The sequence below is a fragment of the Actinia tenebrosa genome, unplaced genomic scaffold (genome assembly GCF_029948245.1).
Source record: "Actinia tenebrosa isolate PJP-AT-01 unplaced genomic scaffold, QUT_ActTen_1.0 PGA_scaffold1__47_contigs__length_23844297, whole genome shotgun sequence".
Taxonomy (NCBI): Eukaryota; Metazoa; Cnidaria; class Anthozoa; order Actiniaria; family Actiniidae; genus Actinia; species Actinia tenebrosa.
In genome coordinates, this window is record NW_028292578.1 from 5,978,468 (window position 1) to 5,992,598 (window position 14,131).

Sequence of the window (14,131 nt, forward strand, 5' to 3'; positions counted from 1 at the left end):
TCACTCTATAGAGTACCCTTATGCTTCTTACTCAATAGTGCGATGGGCCAAAGAAAGAGGAAAAATTTGGCTTTGCCCCAAATCGATTTCTCCTGCACAAGTTTTTCACTACACAGAGGGCATTGGACTTCTTATTAAACAGAAAGTTGTACAATTTATCTGTATATTTAACAAGTCATTTTTCTCTCGTTTTTCGAGCCCTTAGAGGGGTATAATTACACAACTACTGTGCCTACAACATTACTACCCAAAACCAACCCAAAAAAAACATAATCACCAATACTATTACTGCCGTTTGAGTTTTACTTCATGTGTCAATGTCTTGTTTTTGGTCTATATTAGATAAGATAATCACAACTGATAGATAGAATGCCTACATGAAAATCTGAGTTTAAGCAAGCTACAAGTGAATATAGATGGTTTCCTTTGTCTTAGTGACCCTTTATGGGTGTGGTCTATTACCCCTGTCTTAAGTATCTTAGTACAACATTGATCAGTCCATACATAAGTGGTGGTCTAAGCCAGAATCGCTTTGACTTTCTTCACAATGCTACTGGCAGAGATGCCATACATTTCCAGGAGGGCTGTAGAAGGTCCACTTTGAGGCACACGAGGTACAGCCATACGATGCACTTTGAATTCACCTAATTCAGCTACAGCAGAACAAACGGCTTCTCCAATACCACCTGAAGAAAACAAATTCATTTGGTAAAGTTCATGCAGCACATGGCATATTGAACTATTTACATGGCGTTATCAATCAAAACAAGCAGTCAGGTTTTAGTCCTGCTGGGCTAGGTGTTGTTTATGAGTAGAGTTCTCTCCTGTGCTTCAAGGGTTTTTTCTCCGGGTTCTACTGTTTTTCCTCCCTCCACAAAAAAAAAACAACTTCTAAATTCTAACTCAATCTATTGCCCGCCTTATCAATGGGTTGAAAAACCTGTTAGGCATAGTACGCTATCCACCCAGAGGTGGTAAATGCATTAGACTCTAATAAATGAAGCCTCCTACACAGATGTTCTCATTGTGTGACAGACCCAAAGAACGTCTGCATAGGAGGCTACAATAAATGTAGTAAAAGGAAAGAAAGAAATGAACAGAAAATAGTCGAATGCTTTGCCACAGCAAACCCTCTAACCTTCCATATCTGACATGTTATGATATCATTTCTGCTACATGGATTTCTCAACATTACATTTATTTTATAGTCATACTGTACTACTTGTCCATTATTCCAACACTAACCTTCATAGTAATGGTCCTCAACAGTAACAATTCTACCACCTACAGCTCTGCCATGCTCAATCAACCCTTCCTTATCAATAGGTTTGACAGTGAACAGATCCATCACCCTGATATGGATGTTCTCTTTAGCCAGCTGTTCTGCAGCACTCAGTGCTTCCTGTAAAGTCACACCTCCTCCAACAACAAGAACCTTGTCCTTCTCATTTTGATGCACCACCTACAGTACAAGTAGATACATTCAAGCACTGTTCAGATTCAATAAAATGGAACTGGTGGAAATATTTAGAAGTATGCAGCACTTATCCCTTACACAGCAGCTTTTAAATCTTCAATTATCAGGTTAATCTTTTAAGTGTGCACAATTGTTACTCTCAAGTACATACCTTAGCCTTGCCAATCTCAAACGTCTCGTCATTATTATAAATAACATGAGTAGCAGGTCTAGATGAGCGAATAAATGTCATGTATTTATAATTGGCTGCTAACTCAACAGATCTTTCACAGGCAACAGCATCAGATGGGTAGAACACTACACAGTGAGGAATACTACGGAACATAGACAAGTCTTCTAGAGCCATCTGTGAAGCACCATCCTCTCCTGTACATCAAAAAATATTATGATTATATATAAACATCCTCAGATGGGTAGAACACTACACAGTGAGGAATACTACGGAACATAGACAAGTCTTCTAGAGCCATCTGTGAAGCACCATCCTCTCCTGTACATCAAAAAATATTATGATTATATATAAACATCCTCAGATGGGTAGAACACTACACAGTGAGGAATACTACGGAACATAGACAAGTCTTCTAGAGCCATCTGCAAAGCACCATCCTCTCCTGTACATCAAAAAATTTTATGTAGAAAAATATACATCCTGAGTATTAAATTTAAATGTTCAAAATTAAAATTAATGCAAGTCCTTAATCGTACCAGAAGCAAATCTTGGAAGATTCATAAAGTGCTTTTGGGAACTTACCGATTGAACAGCCCACATGAGAGCCACAGAAGTTGACAGAGGAATGGGAGATGCCAGCCATACGAATCTGATCATAGCCACGTGACAAGAAGCAAGCAAAGGTACTAACAAATGGAATAGTTCGACCACGTGTAGCACAGCCCACACCAACACCAACCATGTTCTGCTCAGCAATAAAACAATTCAATAAAGCGGTCTGGGAATGCTTTCTTGAAGGTCTGAGAAAAGGTGGAGTTCTTAACATCACAGTCTAGGGCCACCACACGGTCACATGTCTCACCAATTTTAGCCAGTCCAGTTCCATAAGCATTACGAGTTGCAACCTAAGAAGAAAAACAATAATTAACAGATAGGTAAGTATATAAAAAAAAACTTATCCCTTTGAGCATATATCTCTAATTTAACTTGCACTATTTTCTTTATTATGTATTTCCAGGATAATAAATCATTTATTATGTGCACTTGTTTGGTAGTTGCTGTAGGTGCCTCCTCCCAGCCAAAGATATTAAAAATTTAAACGGTAACAAATAATTGTTTTTGATTGACAGCAAAAATAAAATCAGTTTGCAATGACCAAGTTCGTACTTCAAGTTTGTTTAATATTAAATACTGCTATAATACCATACACAGGGCTTAAAATAATGGCCAATCATTGCTGGCTGTTATCACAGGCCAAATTGGTTTATTTCATTTCTGGCTCAACGTTACTGGCAAACAAAGATTTGACCAGACAATTCCCAGATCTGGCCAGACATTGTCTGATATCCAGCCATTATTTTAAGCCCTGCATACACAAAACATTCTAAGTTGAATTCAACATATAGACAATTTTTTCTTTACCTTGTCTCCAATCTTATAGTTGGGTGGCTGTGATAGTTTTACTGGTTCATCTTTGATCTCTGGGACAGTAGCTTCAACAGCGCCAGGCCTCAAGTCATGTTTAAAGCTGTTTATTTGTTTTTCAAGGTGAGCAATAATTTCAACACCCTTGCTGCCAAGAGGTTTGCCATGGAAGTTCTCCTTGTCCTCAACATCTGTTGTACAAAGATATATATACATTATTGATAAAACTTGGGATTGACTTGCCTTTCTCTACAAAAAAGTGCCCCAGAGTAGAGCATCCATCTCTTACTGACCTGGGAATCCTCTTCCTTTGTAAGTCTTGGCTAGGATACATGTAGGGCGATCCTTTGAGATCTCTGCTTCATAAAATGCACGGCACAAAGCTTCAATGTCATGTCCATCTGCAACTATTGTATTCCAACTGAGAATAACATGACAGAAACAATTAATAATGTTATCCAGCACCTGTTCCGTAGCACAGAAATCTTCAAGGGTTTTTCTCTGGGTACTTTGGTTTTCCTCCCTCCACAAAATTCAATACTCTTAATTTCCAATTCCCTTGTGAAACAGGGGCCACAGGTTTGTTAGGCACTGGCTAAAAAAACAAGGACTTGAAGAACAAAGAAATTGTAGAGGTAGACACAAGAAAACTTTCCTTCCTTCATTCCTGTCATTCCCTTGAGTGTTATTTATTTTAAAAAGATATAACTAGCTAAAAACTAGTGTGAGCTGCGTCGGTGTTTCTAATGAAACAGTAATGATGAAAAGGTAAATTATACACCGTGAAAAGATGAAAAAACTTACTGACGTTTCGGACGCTAGTCCTTCGTCGGAGTAAAAGAGCTCTTTTACTCTTTTACTCCGACGAAGGACTAGCGTCCGAAACGTCAGTAAGTTTTTTCATCTTTTCACGGTGTATAATTTACCTTTTCATCATTACTGTTATTTATTTTGCTTTTTATACCAACAATGCTTGAGTAGATGCACTAGTAAAGATGTGACTTGACAAGCAAATGATAGTTTAAAAGCCAGACCTACCCAAATGCCTCGGCTCTTTTCCTGTATGTTTCCATGTCATGTTCCAGAGAGGTGGGCTGACTCTGTCCAAGACGGTTCACATCAAAAACAGCAACCAAATTGTCAAGCTTGTAGTAGCTGGCAAAATGCATGGCTTCCCAAACAGATCCTTCAGCACTTTCACCATCACCCAATACACAGAACACACGATAGCTGATAACAAGACAAGGAAAAGAGTTCTTATACAAATGAGCATATTCAAGGTAACCAAGAAGTAAAGGAGAAAATTAGAAAAGGCTAGATGGAATTGAACTGTACCTGGACTTATCAAAATGTTTTGCAGTGTAGGCCATCCCACAGGCACAGCTCAGCCCCTGGCCAAGAGACCCAGTAGCAACATCCACAAATGATTGTCTCTCCTTTCGTAAACATACACAGAAATATCTTAGAACTGGTTATAAATACTGATCACAACCATATTACCAATAATTTAAAGGGCTTGATCTCAGAGCATTGGTTTTTAATAAACAATTTAGGCACACATTATAAAAACGTAAGTAAAAATCTGTTGTGTATTCTGGCCTGGGTTGAGTCTAAACAAGGCATATATATCAGGTATGATAAAAAAAGTAGACTGTATCCAATCACATCAAGCTCTGCCTAGGGGAGGGGTGGTATCTACTGCATTATTGGCATTTAAATTTGTAAGCAAAGGCTGCATCCCTTCTTAAAACAAAAATCCTGTATGGTGCATCCCCCTTGCCCCCCTCCCCACCCCTGCTACTACATCACAGCACACACTTACAGGGACAGGGTGTCCTTCAAGTTCTGAGTCAATCTTTCTCAATGTCATCAGACGTTCTTCAGGGAAAAGACCAGCTTCAGCCCAGGCAGCATACAGAACAGGAGCAGCATGACCCTTAAAACAACAACAATATATAACGGTGAATATCACAAACTCTTCGATTCTTGTTCCAGGCACCTGAAGTATAATCACAAAATTGTACAGTCTTCTCACCTTAGAAAGCACAAATCTGTCATTTGATGGATCAGCAGGGTCAGTAGCTGAAAATAAGGAATTATATACCACTACCATTAATAATAACTAATAATTATTTTATTTATCAAAAAGTTGGACATTTTCTTGGAACCAACCAATCAGCCAATCAAATGCAACCATTGTCACATCTTATCATAGTGATTACCCTGGAAACATTAGGAACTAGATGTTCAAACTGCTAAATGTATGAGCAGGGTTTTCATTAAGTTTCAAAATGACAGGTGAAGATCATGAACTGCCCGAGGGTCCTGGGGTCCAACTGAACATTCTACTAATTACTAAACTATCAATGGTAATTTAAACTGAAGAATTTGCTCAGTTACTGGAATATTCCTTGATCCCCAACCCTTTATGAAAGCCCTGTATCATCCTACTACAAAATAATAAATCAAATAAATTCAACTAAGGAGCAAAGCACTTCATTCTGTTATAATATTACAATAATTAGTTATGCATTATAGTTAACACTTGAGTATTGATATACTTTAAATCGATAAGTTATTTTCATAAATTAATGACTAATAAATAGTATTGGCAAACTTCATACTAATGAGGGGCAAATAGTTAAAAAGTAAATGTAAAAAGGCATTACTATTGATCAAAAAGCATTTGTATTGTTCTTGTAAATATTCAATATTTAATAATTGTTATGTCTATGTACGAGAATGTACAAATATTAGACATGCTTAACTGGGCAGAAATAATGAAATTCCAAAAAAATGCTTTGTCACTGTTAAATGCTAGAAGACTGTGAACTCGTTCACGAAAGGCAAAATCTACAGTGATTTTGCAATAATTTTGGCCAGCTTGCCCTGGTTGGGTCCAATCTTCCTGGATAAATATAAGTCATTCGCTTCGCTCGTTAGTTCGTTTTAATGAACTTTAACTTATTTGTGCCACAAAATCTGCTGATATGATGTCTTTAAGAACTCCAAAAAAACTTCATTGATACAATCTAGTTTATCTAAAATTGTGGCTCAAATGCACTCGAAAATTTGTCATAGCTCTATTAAATGATCTTTTGACTGCAAATAGTCCAGCCATTTTGACAGTAAAGCTTATTAAAGTGTGACTTCAGCAAGGTGTTCAGATAGATCGATTACTACCAGTATTCTCACCTTTATACTTCATGGTATTGAAAAACAGCACTGACATGATCTCAGCCATAGAAGCACATGATGTTGGATGGCTGAAGAATAAAGAAAAACAGTAAAAAACGATAGGCAAACAAGACACACGTTCACCACAAACGACAACCAGAGTTAAACCACTCCACTCACCCAGAATTAGCTGCATTTGTAGACTTAATGCTGTTAATTCTCAGCTTATTAGCTATGTCTTTCAATGCCTGGACCTTCTTTTGGTCGGGGCGATGATATTCAGTCATTCTTAGAGTTGAAAAGTAGAGAGAAACTTGGAGAAAAGTTGAAGATGATGATGAAGACCTGCAAAAAACTACTGCACACCACGAGAAGAACAGCAGGGATCCCGATACCACGTGAAGACCGACACACTTGATTGGTTGGTTCGGAACGGGACGGACAGACAGACAGACAACTCCAATACCTATGGAATTTTATCTATATACTATACACTAATATTTCCAATATATAATAACTCTCTCATTCCCTAATGGTCGTACATGTATGATGTCCCTTAACGATCCACGGTCTAATGATTTGTTTATCATTTTTTATCAATCTTCGAAGAACAGCTAGTAAGCGAAACGCACAAAAAAAAAATTAGCAAGGGTAGTGTAAAAGACAAATAACTCCGAGGTTCCAAACCCAAATCCGAATTTTTGAAGAAAATCAGGCCCGTAGCTAGGGGGGGTGCAGGGGGTGTGTTCGCCCCCCCACGCGAGCTAAAGGTCCGCTTTTTAAGCAAGTGAGATTTTGGCTGGTATGATATTTTCAAGTAAAACTAAGTAAAAAAATCAATTTTACTTTAATAATTTATCTATACCTATGCGTCCTATGGGACTTTTTAAAAATAAAGTATATGGTTGGTCCACTTTTTGTAAATTAGCACCCCCCAACAAAAATCCTAGCTACGGGCTGAAAATTATCTTAGGTAGTTAAAGAAAAGGGGAGAGAAGGGAGTTACAGAAAGGGGAAAAGGATGGAAGGAAATGACGGGGGTAGGAGGAGTGGACTAGAAAAATATTTCAATCAGCTTTTAAAAAATGAAAAAATCAGGCTAGAGTGCCAACCATATATCCGTGAACCTTTGTGAGAAATGGGTTGTAAGCTCAGTAGACCTCAAAACTTTTCACTAATTTGTAATAATTTGTTTGTTAACGTTTTACGGTATTATTATTATTATCTATTGGATGATTATTTCTATAGAAGATGACAATATCGGTCGTGTTTTTTTTTTTTGTTTTTTGTTTTTTGTTTTTGCTTACACAGCGCTAGCCTTGATTGGTGTCCTAGACCACTACTGCTAACCAAACTATTATTTATTATATTTGTTTAACGTTTATTTTGTAAAATCATGTACACAAAACATGCAACTACTTTCGTCCTGTTAAGTGTGACGTCAATTGATTATATTAGGATTCGGCGGGATTTATTGTTGAAATTCTGTTTGTTGGAGGCGACGATAAATTTTTTTAATCAATTTTTACGCCATTACTTTCACAGTGGGTTTTCGTTTTTAATTTTGCAAAACCGGAAATGTGTCACATTTAACAGCTTTATCTAGTCTTCTATCTATATTCTACAGCATCTTTTTTTTTTTTTTTTTTTTTTTTTGCCACAATCTCGTACCCAGAACCCTTATTTTGTGGAGCATGCGTAGTAAGAAATAACGAGAGCTCTGGCCAGATTGGTCTGTATGCAGATGAAGTATATATGGACAACACATGCGCAGTTCTGGTTAAAGCCTCTGCGGTGTCATCTGTTAGCTCTCACATTTACAATACTTGGTTACACTGTAGAAACACAAGATAAACACATATTAATAAAACTACACTTGTTTATATTGCGCAAATATCAACATGCTTTTTCAAATGCGCATTACAATCAAATTTTATGGGTGTTTGTTTGGTCGACAATCATGCAGGCCATTACATATAAACTGGAGTGCATGTTAGGTCATACCGGCAATGTTGGTTGACGTTAACAAAGCATTTCTCATTAACTTCTCTTGTTGTATTAAACAACATGGCGGCTGTCGTATTGTTATTTACATCTCATGGGATTTTGAGTCATGTGCTGGTTGCACCCCAAGAATTAATACACTACTGATCTCGGCCATTGTAAAAATACATGTTTATTAATCCCTTGTAAAAATATGCTTTGTAAACAAAACAAAACGGAAAGTCGATTAGTAGTGGATGACAAATAACTTCACGTTTGAAAAAACCTGAACTCTAAAATGCTCACGTGACCTATTGGACAAAATATCTCCTTAACAATAAGTGATAACCAAGTTTTCCAAAGGACAATTTTTAAGGCCTTGAAGTAAAGACGTCTATTTAAGGGTATTAATTTGTCCCATGCATTCAAACTCGCCACCATATTTCTCAAAAGAGGAATAACGAAATCCCTTAATACATTTAAATTGGTCACGTGATCATTCTTAACTCAATTCAATGATTATATATTAAGGCTCAAAATCAGCCCGAGATCCATCGATCCAATTAGTTTTCATCAGAATTCGATGAGTTTTGGCAATGAGAAATAAAATCTTTTCGTGAGATCAAGGGCTCAACACACTTGAGTGCAGCTGTCAGGCTGATTTGAGAGACAGTACGATATTCTCTTGTGTGGTCTCGTGCGCTAGCAATGCCAGGATAACAACTGCCCCATTTCACATTCAGTCCTCATCTTAGGGGTGAGGTCGAACAAAACTCAACTTATATTTTTAAATTAACACCAGGGGACTCAAGACCCGCGGAGAAAGCACTTAAGGAGATGGAAGACTGAAGCGAACCGTTGCGCTGACATTAACACCCGTATTCGGTTATGTAAAACAGAACGAAAATACTCGTTAACCGAACGCAGAAGATATGGATACCGTAAAGTAATGTGGTGTGGATTAATAAGTAATTTTTTGAGATAATCTGGCGTTTTAACACACAAACGCCTACTTGTTAATAAATTAATAAATGAGTTTTCAAGCAAACCTCAAATCGCTGGCTTAAGTAGGTATGTTACTAATGTACTTACTGACTGAATGACTGACTTGTTCACATGAGCCCAATATCTTCTATCGCTTGTCGTGTCTCCTCTGGATGGTTGATAGCGTACAGTTTACGATCATGTTCAGAATTTCCACAGCAGGTTAGATAGAAAGCACAAACGCCGATCAAAAGAGCGAACAAGACTGCCACCAGAATAGCAAAGGCTTCCAAGGTAGGATTTTGATTATGGTGTGCTTGGACCACAGAAAGAGAAGTTGTTCGTATAGTAGAGTTATATAGATATGGCATTTTTAGAAACGTTTGTTTTCAAGCGCGCCGTACAGGCTGTTCGTTGGGTGTTCTGTCTTCGGTCGCTCGGCTACAACTGGAAAGATTAGGAAAGTGAATGAAATCCAACTAATAGCAAGAACGGAAATAAATTGAATCGATGAGAAAATGTGTTGTTTTGTGTCTCATTCGCATAATGCAACGTGAACAAGAGCAGCTAATAGCACGAGCGGAAACCAATGTAGTTGGGGGTACAATTTATTCGTTTATCAAGTTCTATGAACAGGCTAATGTGGTGGAATAGCTTGATTTTTAAATTTCTCCCAAAATAGTTATTTTCTGCCATTATACTTTATTGTTTAGCAGGCTACGTGGGTGGACTAGGCCAAGTCACCATAGCAACAAGAATCAATTTGGAATATTCGCCTTTGGTAAAGTTTTTTCATTTATCACTGGCGTCTTTGAAAAACGTCTGTCCAAGAGCAAATACCCTGCATAACCTATACTGAAAACTGAAAACCGACTAAGCAAGCAATCTACGTAAAGTTTAGTGTTTTAAACATGGTCGTTCGCGCAATGATTGAAACAGAAGTGAATCCAACAAAACTCTAAATTACAACCAATGCTACTCATATTCGATCTGCAAGAAATCGTAATTCGAAACGCGAACGCACTTTCACTGGAACATCTCCATATTTTTCAATTTTGGTATCTTTGAATCTATTTCAAAATAATAGAACAATCGACTGATCGAAAAAAGCGTACTAGAGTTTGACGTCATAAGTATCCCGGTAAAACTCTTAAGTAATTTCCATCCATTCGTCCCTTAACTAATTCACCATACTTTTGCATGTAGCTCGATTCCATTGTTCAAATGAGGCCACAAGCAGTTTTTCTTCAAATTTTTCTCTCGTTTTTCTTAATATTTCTAAAAATAATGTTAGTCAAAAAAAAAAAAAAAAAAAAAAAAAAAATCATTTAGGAAAAGAAACCGCTCGAGTTCTATACTTCTTTAGCTTTTAATATTTTTATTGTTTTTTAAAGTCCATTTCCTTGAGTATAGTCCATGTTATTTTGAAGGATAAAAGTTCAATGAATAACTTACGTAATCTATAGCTGCTAACGAGGTGGTTTTATTTCGAAGTGAGAAAGAATACCATATTCATTGAGATTTTCATCTCTTGGTCGTCTCATTTCCTTCCACGCCTCTTGTCTTGTAAATCTTAAGCATTCTATAATATCCAGATGCAATTTATTCAGTACTGATTTGATCGCAATGATAGCAGTATGTACAAAATGTAGAAGCCCTTGTCACGTACGAGATTACTTTAGTATTTCTTTCTAGATTAAAGTAGATCTAGAATATTTTAGTGGATGTGACAAGCGGTCTTAGAGTACGTACTTTAATCTAAGCGAGCCGTCACCTCTAAGATGGTTTCCTCATTAGGATGAGAGAAAGTAAAAAAGGACGACACCTTAAGACGCCAACGCGACTATAAAAGTGAATATGTCTAATATATTGAACATTTTATTTCCATGTTTAGAAGATTGCATTTATTCTGTGATCGATGGGGCGCCCATCTGACTTAGTCTATTGCAGGGGTCTTCATCCCCCCCCCCCCCCCCCCCCGGCTCTTCCTCTGATTTAGAAGCGCATTTATATTAATTATTTTAAGAATTGAAAAGGTACGGAATCCGTTTAACAAGTCATGTAAACTGGTTTTCGCTAAGAAATCTGTCCTTTACTAACATCCAAGTCGTAGACATCCATGTTTCGTGTGCGAAGTTGGAAGTATAAAATAAGGAGAATAATTATTGCAAGATCCAAGGAAAAGGAAAGACCTGTCAGTATCACAACTCATCCTCACTACTAGAATCACTATAATCCTCAGAATGCTTGGGTCCTGTGTAATCGATACAGTGTACTTGTTCACCCTTCAGCATCGCCTCTTCTACGTGAAGTCGAGACAAGAGTGTTCCATAAACAGCACACTGAAGACGTTTAGTAGGAACACCAAACAGATTACATATCTGGAATACAACCGGTAAATTCTGTAGAAACAGATAAACGACAGACATGATTAAAATATTGGTAGAAAATTGTTAAAGTAGTTTGATGTGGTTAAGAAGTCTGCCAACGAATATTATGACACGAGGGGGGAGGGGGGTGGAGGTCTGCGGGTTATCAGCAGTCATCAATTATATCTTTCATACGTTAATGTTTATTCGGGTAAAATGTCAATGTATTTTATTATACACGCTACCGAGTAAAAAAGTCTGTCTGTCTGTCTGTCTGTCTGTCAGTCATGTAGTAAAGCAGTCATCAATTATATCTTTCATACGTTAATGTTTATTCGGATAAAATGTCAATGTATTTTATTATACGCGATACCGAATAAAAAAGTCTGTCTGTCTGTCTGTCAGTCATGTAGTAAATCCCCACCCCCTCCCCTCCCCTATAAGATCCCTTAGATCTTACCTCAGCAATAGGAAGAAGAGTCTGTAGTTGATACTGATGTATTGAGACACTCATGCGATGTGATAACCATTCACATATCATAGTGACCATGGGTGTGTACCATAGCTAGAAAAATAACGACAATAAGGTACTGAGAAAGATCAGAGTAGTGTTCAGTAACATTATCGTTGGTCCAAAGTCAAAGTCTTTAGAGTCACGGGATAATAAGAAACGTTACTATGGCAACTGTTACCATACCAACTTCTACCATACTGACTATAGTTGCGACATACTGTCGTCATATTGGTTGATTCACAAGAGCAGCAGGTAGGGGGACTCGCGATCGATGCCAAAGATATACGGGTTTAACTCGCGGATTTACGAAGACGGGTACAGCAGATTTACCGCAAACGGAGGTTAAAATATTCCTTAGATATACATGGCCACCATCAACGACATTCAAAACAAAACTGTGCGCAGGCTCGGAAATCAGGTGATGGATAACTCAGACGCTGACTTTGTCTTCGCTACATTTATGGAGGGAAAGACAGACAAAACTATGAATCACAAAATGGCTGAAAAGATAATCAACAGAATGCCGGCCGGTGACTACCGTTTGGAGTTGACATTCGTAAAGTACTTAGACGGTGAGTGGATAATAGAAAAGGGTCGTAATCCTATCAGAGCGTCTGGTAAGCAGAACCTGTTCGTTTTGAATAAGCACACACGACCGGGAGCACTTGAGGGAATAGACATGCTCTTCTACGAGGTCGCTTACCCGGTTACCGTGGTCATCTACGGTGCATACGAAATTAAGAAGCCGGACGTTAAGAAGCTTAAACCAATGCGACATCCTGGTAACTGCGTTGGGAAGCTGGTTAGGGAGTTTTTCGAGGATTCCTCTCGGGGTGGTAAGCTTACGCCAAAAAGAAGAGAAGCCATCAGGAAATGGGAGCATTCTACTCGTAAAACTGGAGGAACCATCGAAAACATCAAGAAGTTGGAAACCACGTTAGGAAGGCGAATCCATGTGAAAGATATCACCGACGGCTTTATTTACCCAGGAACGCATAAATACGAAGGCAAAGGTGCTCCCATAGTCATTTACCAACACAACGCGCACGCGTGGAGGGAGTTGAGGTTCCCAAGAAAGAAGGAGACAAAGGTCTATAAGAATTCCCCATTGACAGAATTAGTTCATGAGAATTCTATTTGGTTAATGGATTCAGAAGGATGTCAATTCATGACGCAAGATGGTACTTTATACCGACCAGAAGTGGAACATCAACGCATTAAAAGCGCCTGCGAAACCCTTGGTGAGGACTTTTCAGACGAAGTGCTCAGCTCCCGCAGCTTGGACTTCTTAGCCGCGAAGAAAAGGAACGGCTGGAAACCTACCCCAAAAGAGTTCAAAGATATCTCCAAAGCTTGCGTAGAACACGGTCACGGCGGTCTTTGGAATATGGAGTACAACGAAGACGAGTACGTGTCGTTGGATATGAAACACTGTTACCCCGCCAGTTTCAAAGGCCTTGGGGATTGTAAGGAGTATTATGACCGTTACGGACATCCAGACTCCCAATTCTTTAGGGTGTCACTACCGGGTTACTACGACGCACCAGCAACGGGGTTCATCAGACTGACCACCTGGGAGTTAGCAAAAGACTTACATCCCATAATTTACGCGTGGTATGGGAAGCACCTGCAGGAGAAAGAATGGATACCCATACCCCTACTGAAGTTCCTCGAAGAGCGCAAGCTTTTAAAATACACAGCGCATGAAGCCATACTCTGCCATAGCGCCTTTACACAATGGCTTCCAGAGCACAACCCCACAGCGCGTGTGGTCATAGGTAAATTCACACAGGGCGCAAAAGAAGGCGAAAAACACATGCAGCGACGCTTAATAACAGACGCCGGTGAGCTAAGCTTCCTCATAAAACGTGCACATGACCAAGGAACAATGGTATCCGTAGAGAAATGGGACTACTTCATAGAAGGTCAAAAAGAACAGAAATGGAATGCGCTGTGTTATTACCAAGACCATCGACCACAGTATTACCATCTGCGTGCCAGCATGCTAGCATATGCGCACATCAATCTCT

The 14,131-nt window shown here is 38.5% G+C and overlaps 2 protein-coding genes across 3 annotated transcripts in view; both read right to left on the minus strand.

Moving 5' to 3' along the window:
* Positions 1 to 280: 280 nt before the first annotated feature.
* Positions 281 to 6,636, minus strand: LOC116305455 (transketolase). Its single transcript, XM_031715357.2, is given in 13 exon segments — positions 281 to 686; positions 1,246 to 1,462; positions 1,629 to 1,843; positions 2,232 to 2,412; positions 2,414 to 2,554; positions 3,072 to 3,265; positions 3,368 to 3,495; positions 4,113 to 4,304; positions 4,410 to 4,510; positions 4,897 to 5,010; positions 5,110 to 5,156; positions 6,270 to 6,340; positions 6,432 to 6,636. Coding segments are annotated over 13 exon segments (1,878 nt in total). The 5' UTR covers positions 6,539 to 6,636; the 3' UTR covers positions 281 to 516.
* A 4,652-nt stretch (positions 6,637 to 11,288) lies between these two features.
* Positions 11,289 to 14,131, minus strand: part of LOC116305440 (calcium-dependent secretion activator 1) — a 31,188-nt gene continuing 28,345 nt past the window's right edge. For both annotated transcript variants that reach the window (XM_031715339.2, XM_031715338.2), the window contains exons 26-27: positions 12,048 to 12,152; positions 11,289 to 11,620 (exon numbers count right to left, since the gene is read on the minus strand). In XM_031715339.2, the coding sequence (XP_031571199.2) occupies positions 11,420 to 11,620; positions 12,048 to 12,152 (306 nt within the window). In that variant the 3' untranslated portion in view covers positions 11,289 to 11,419. The remainder of the gene's footprint in view (positions 11,621 to 12,047; positions 12,153 to 14,131) is intronic.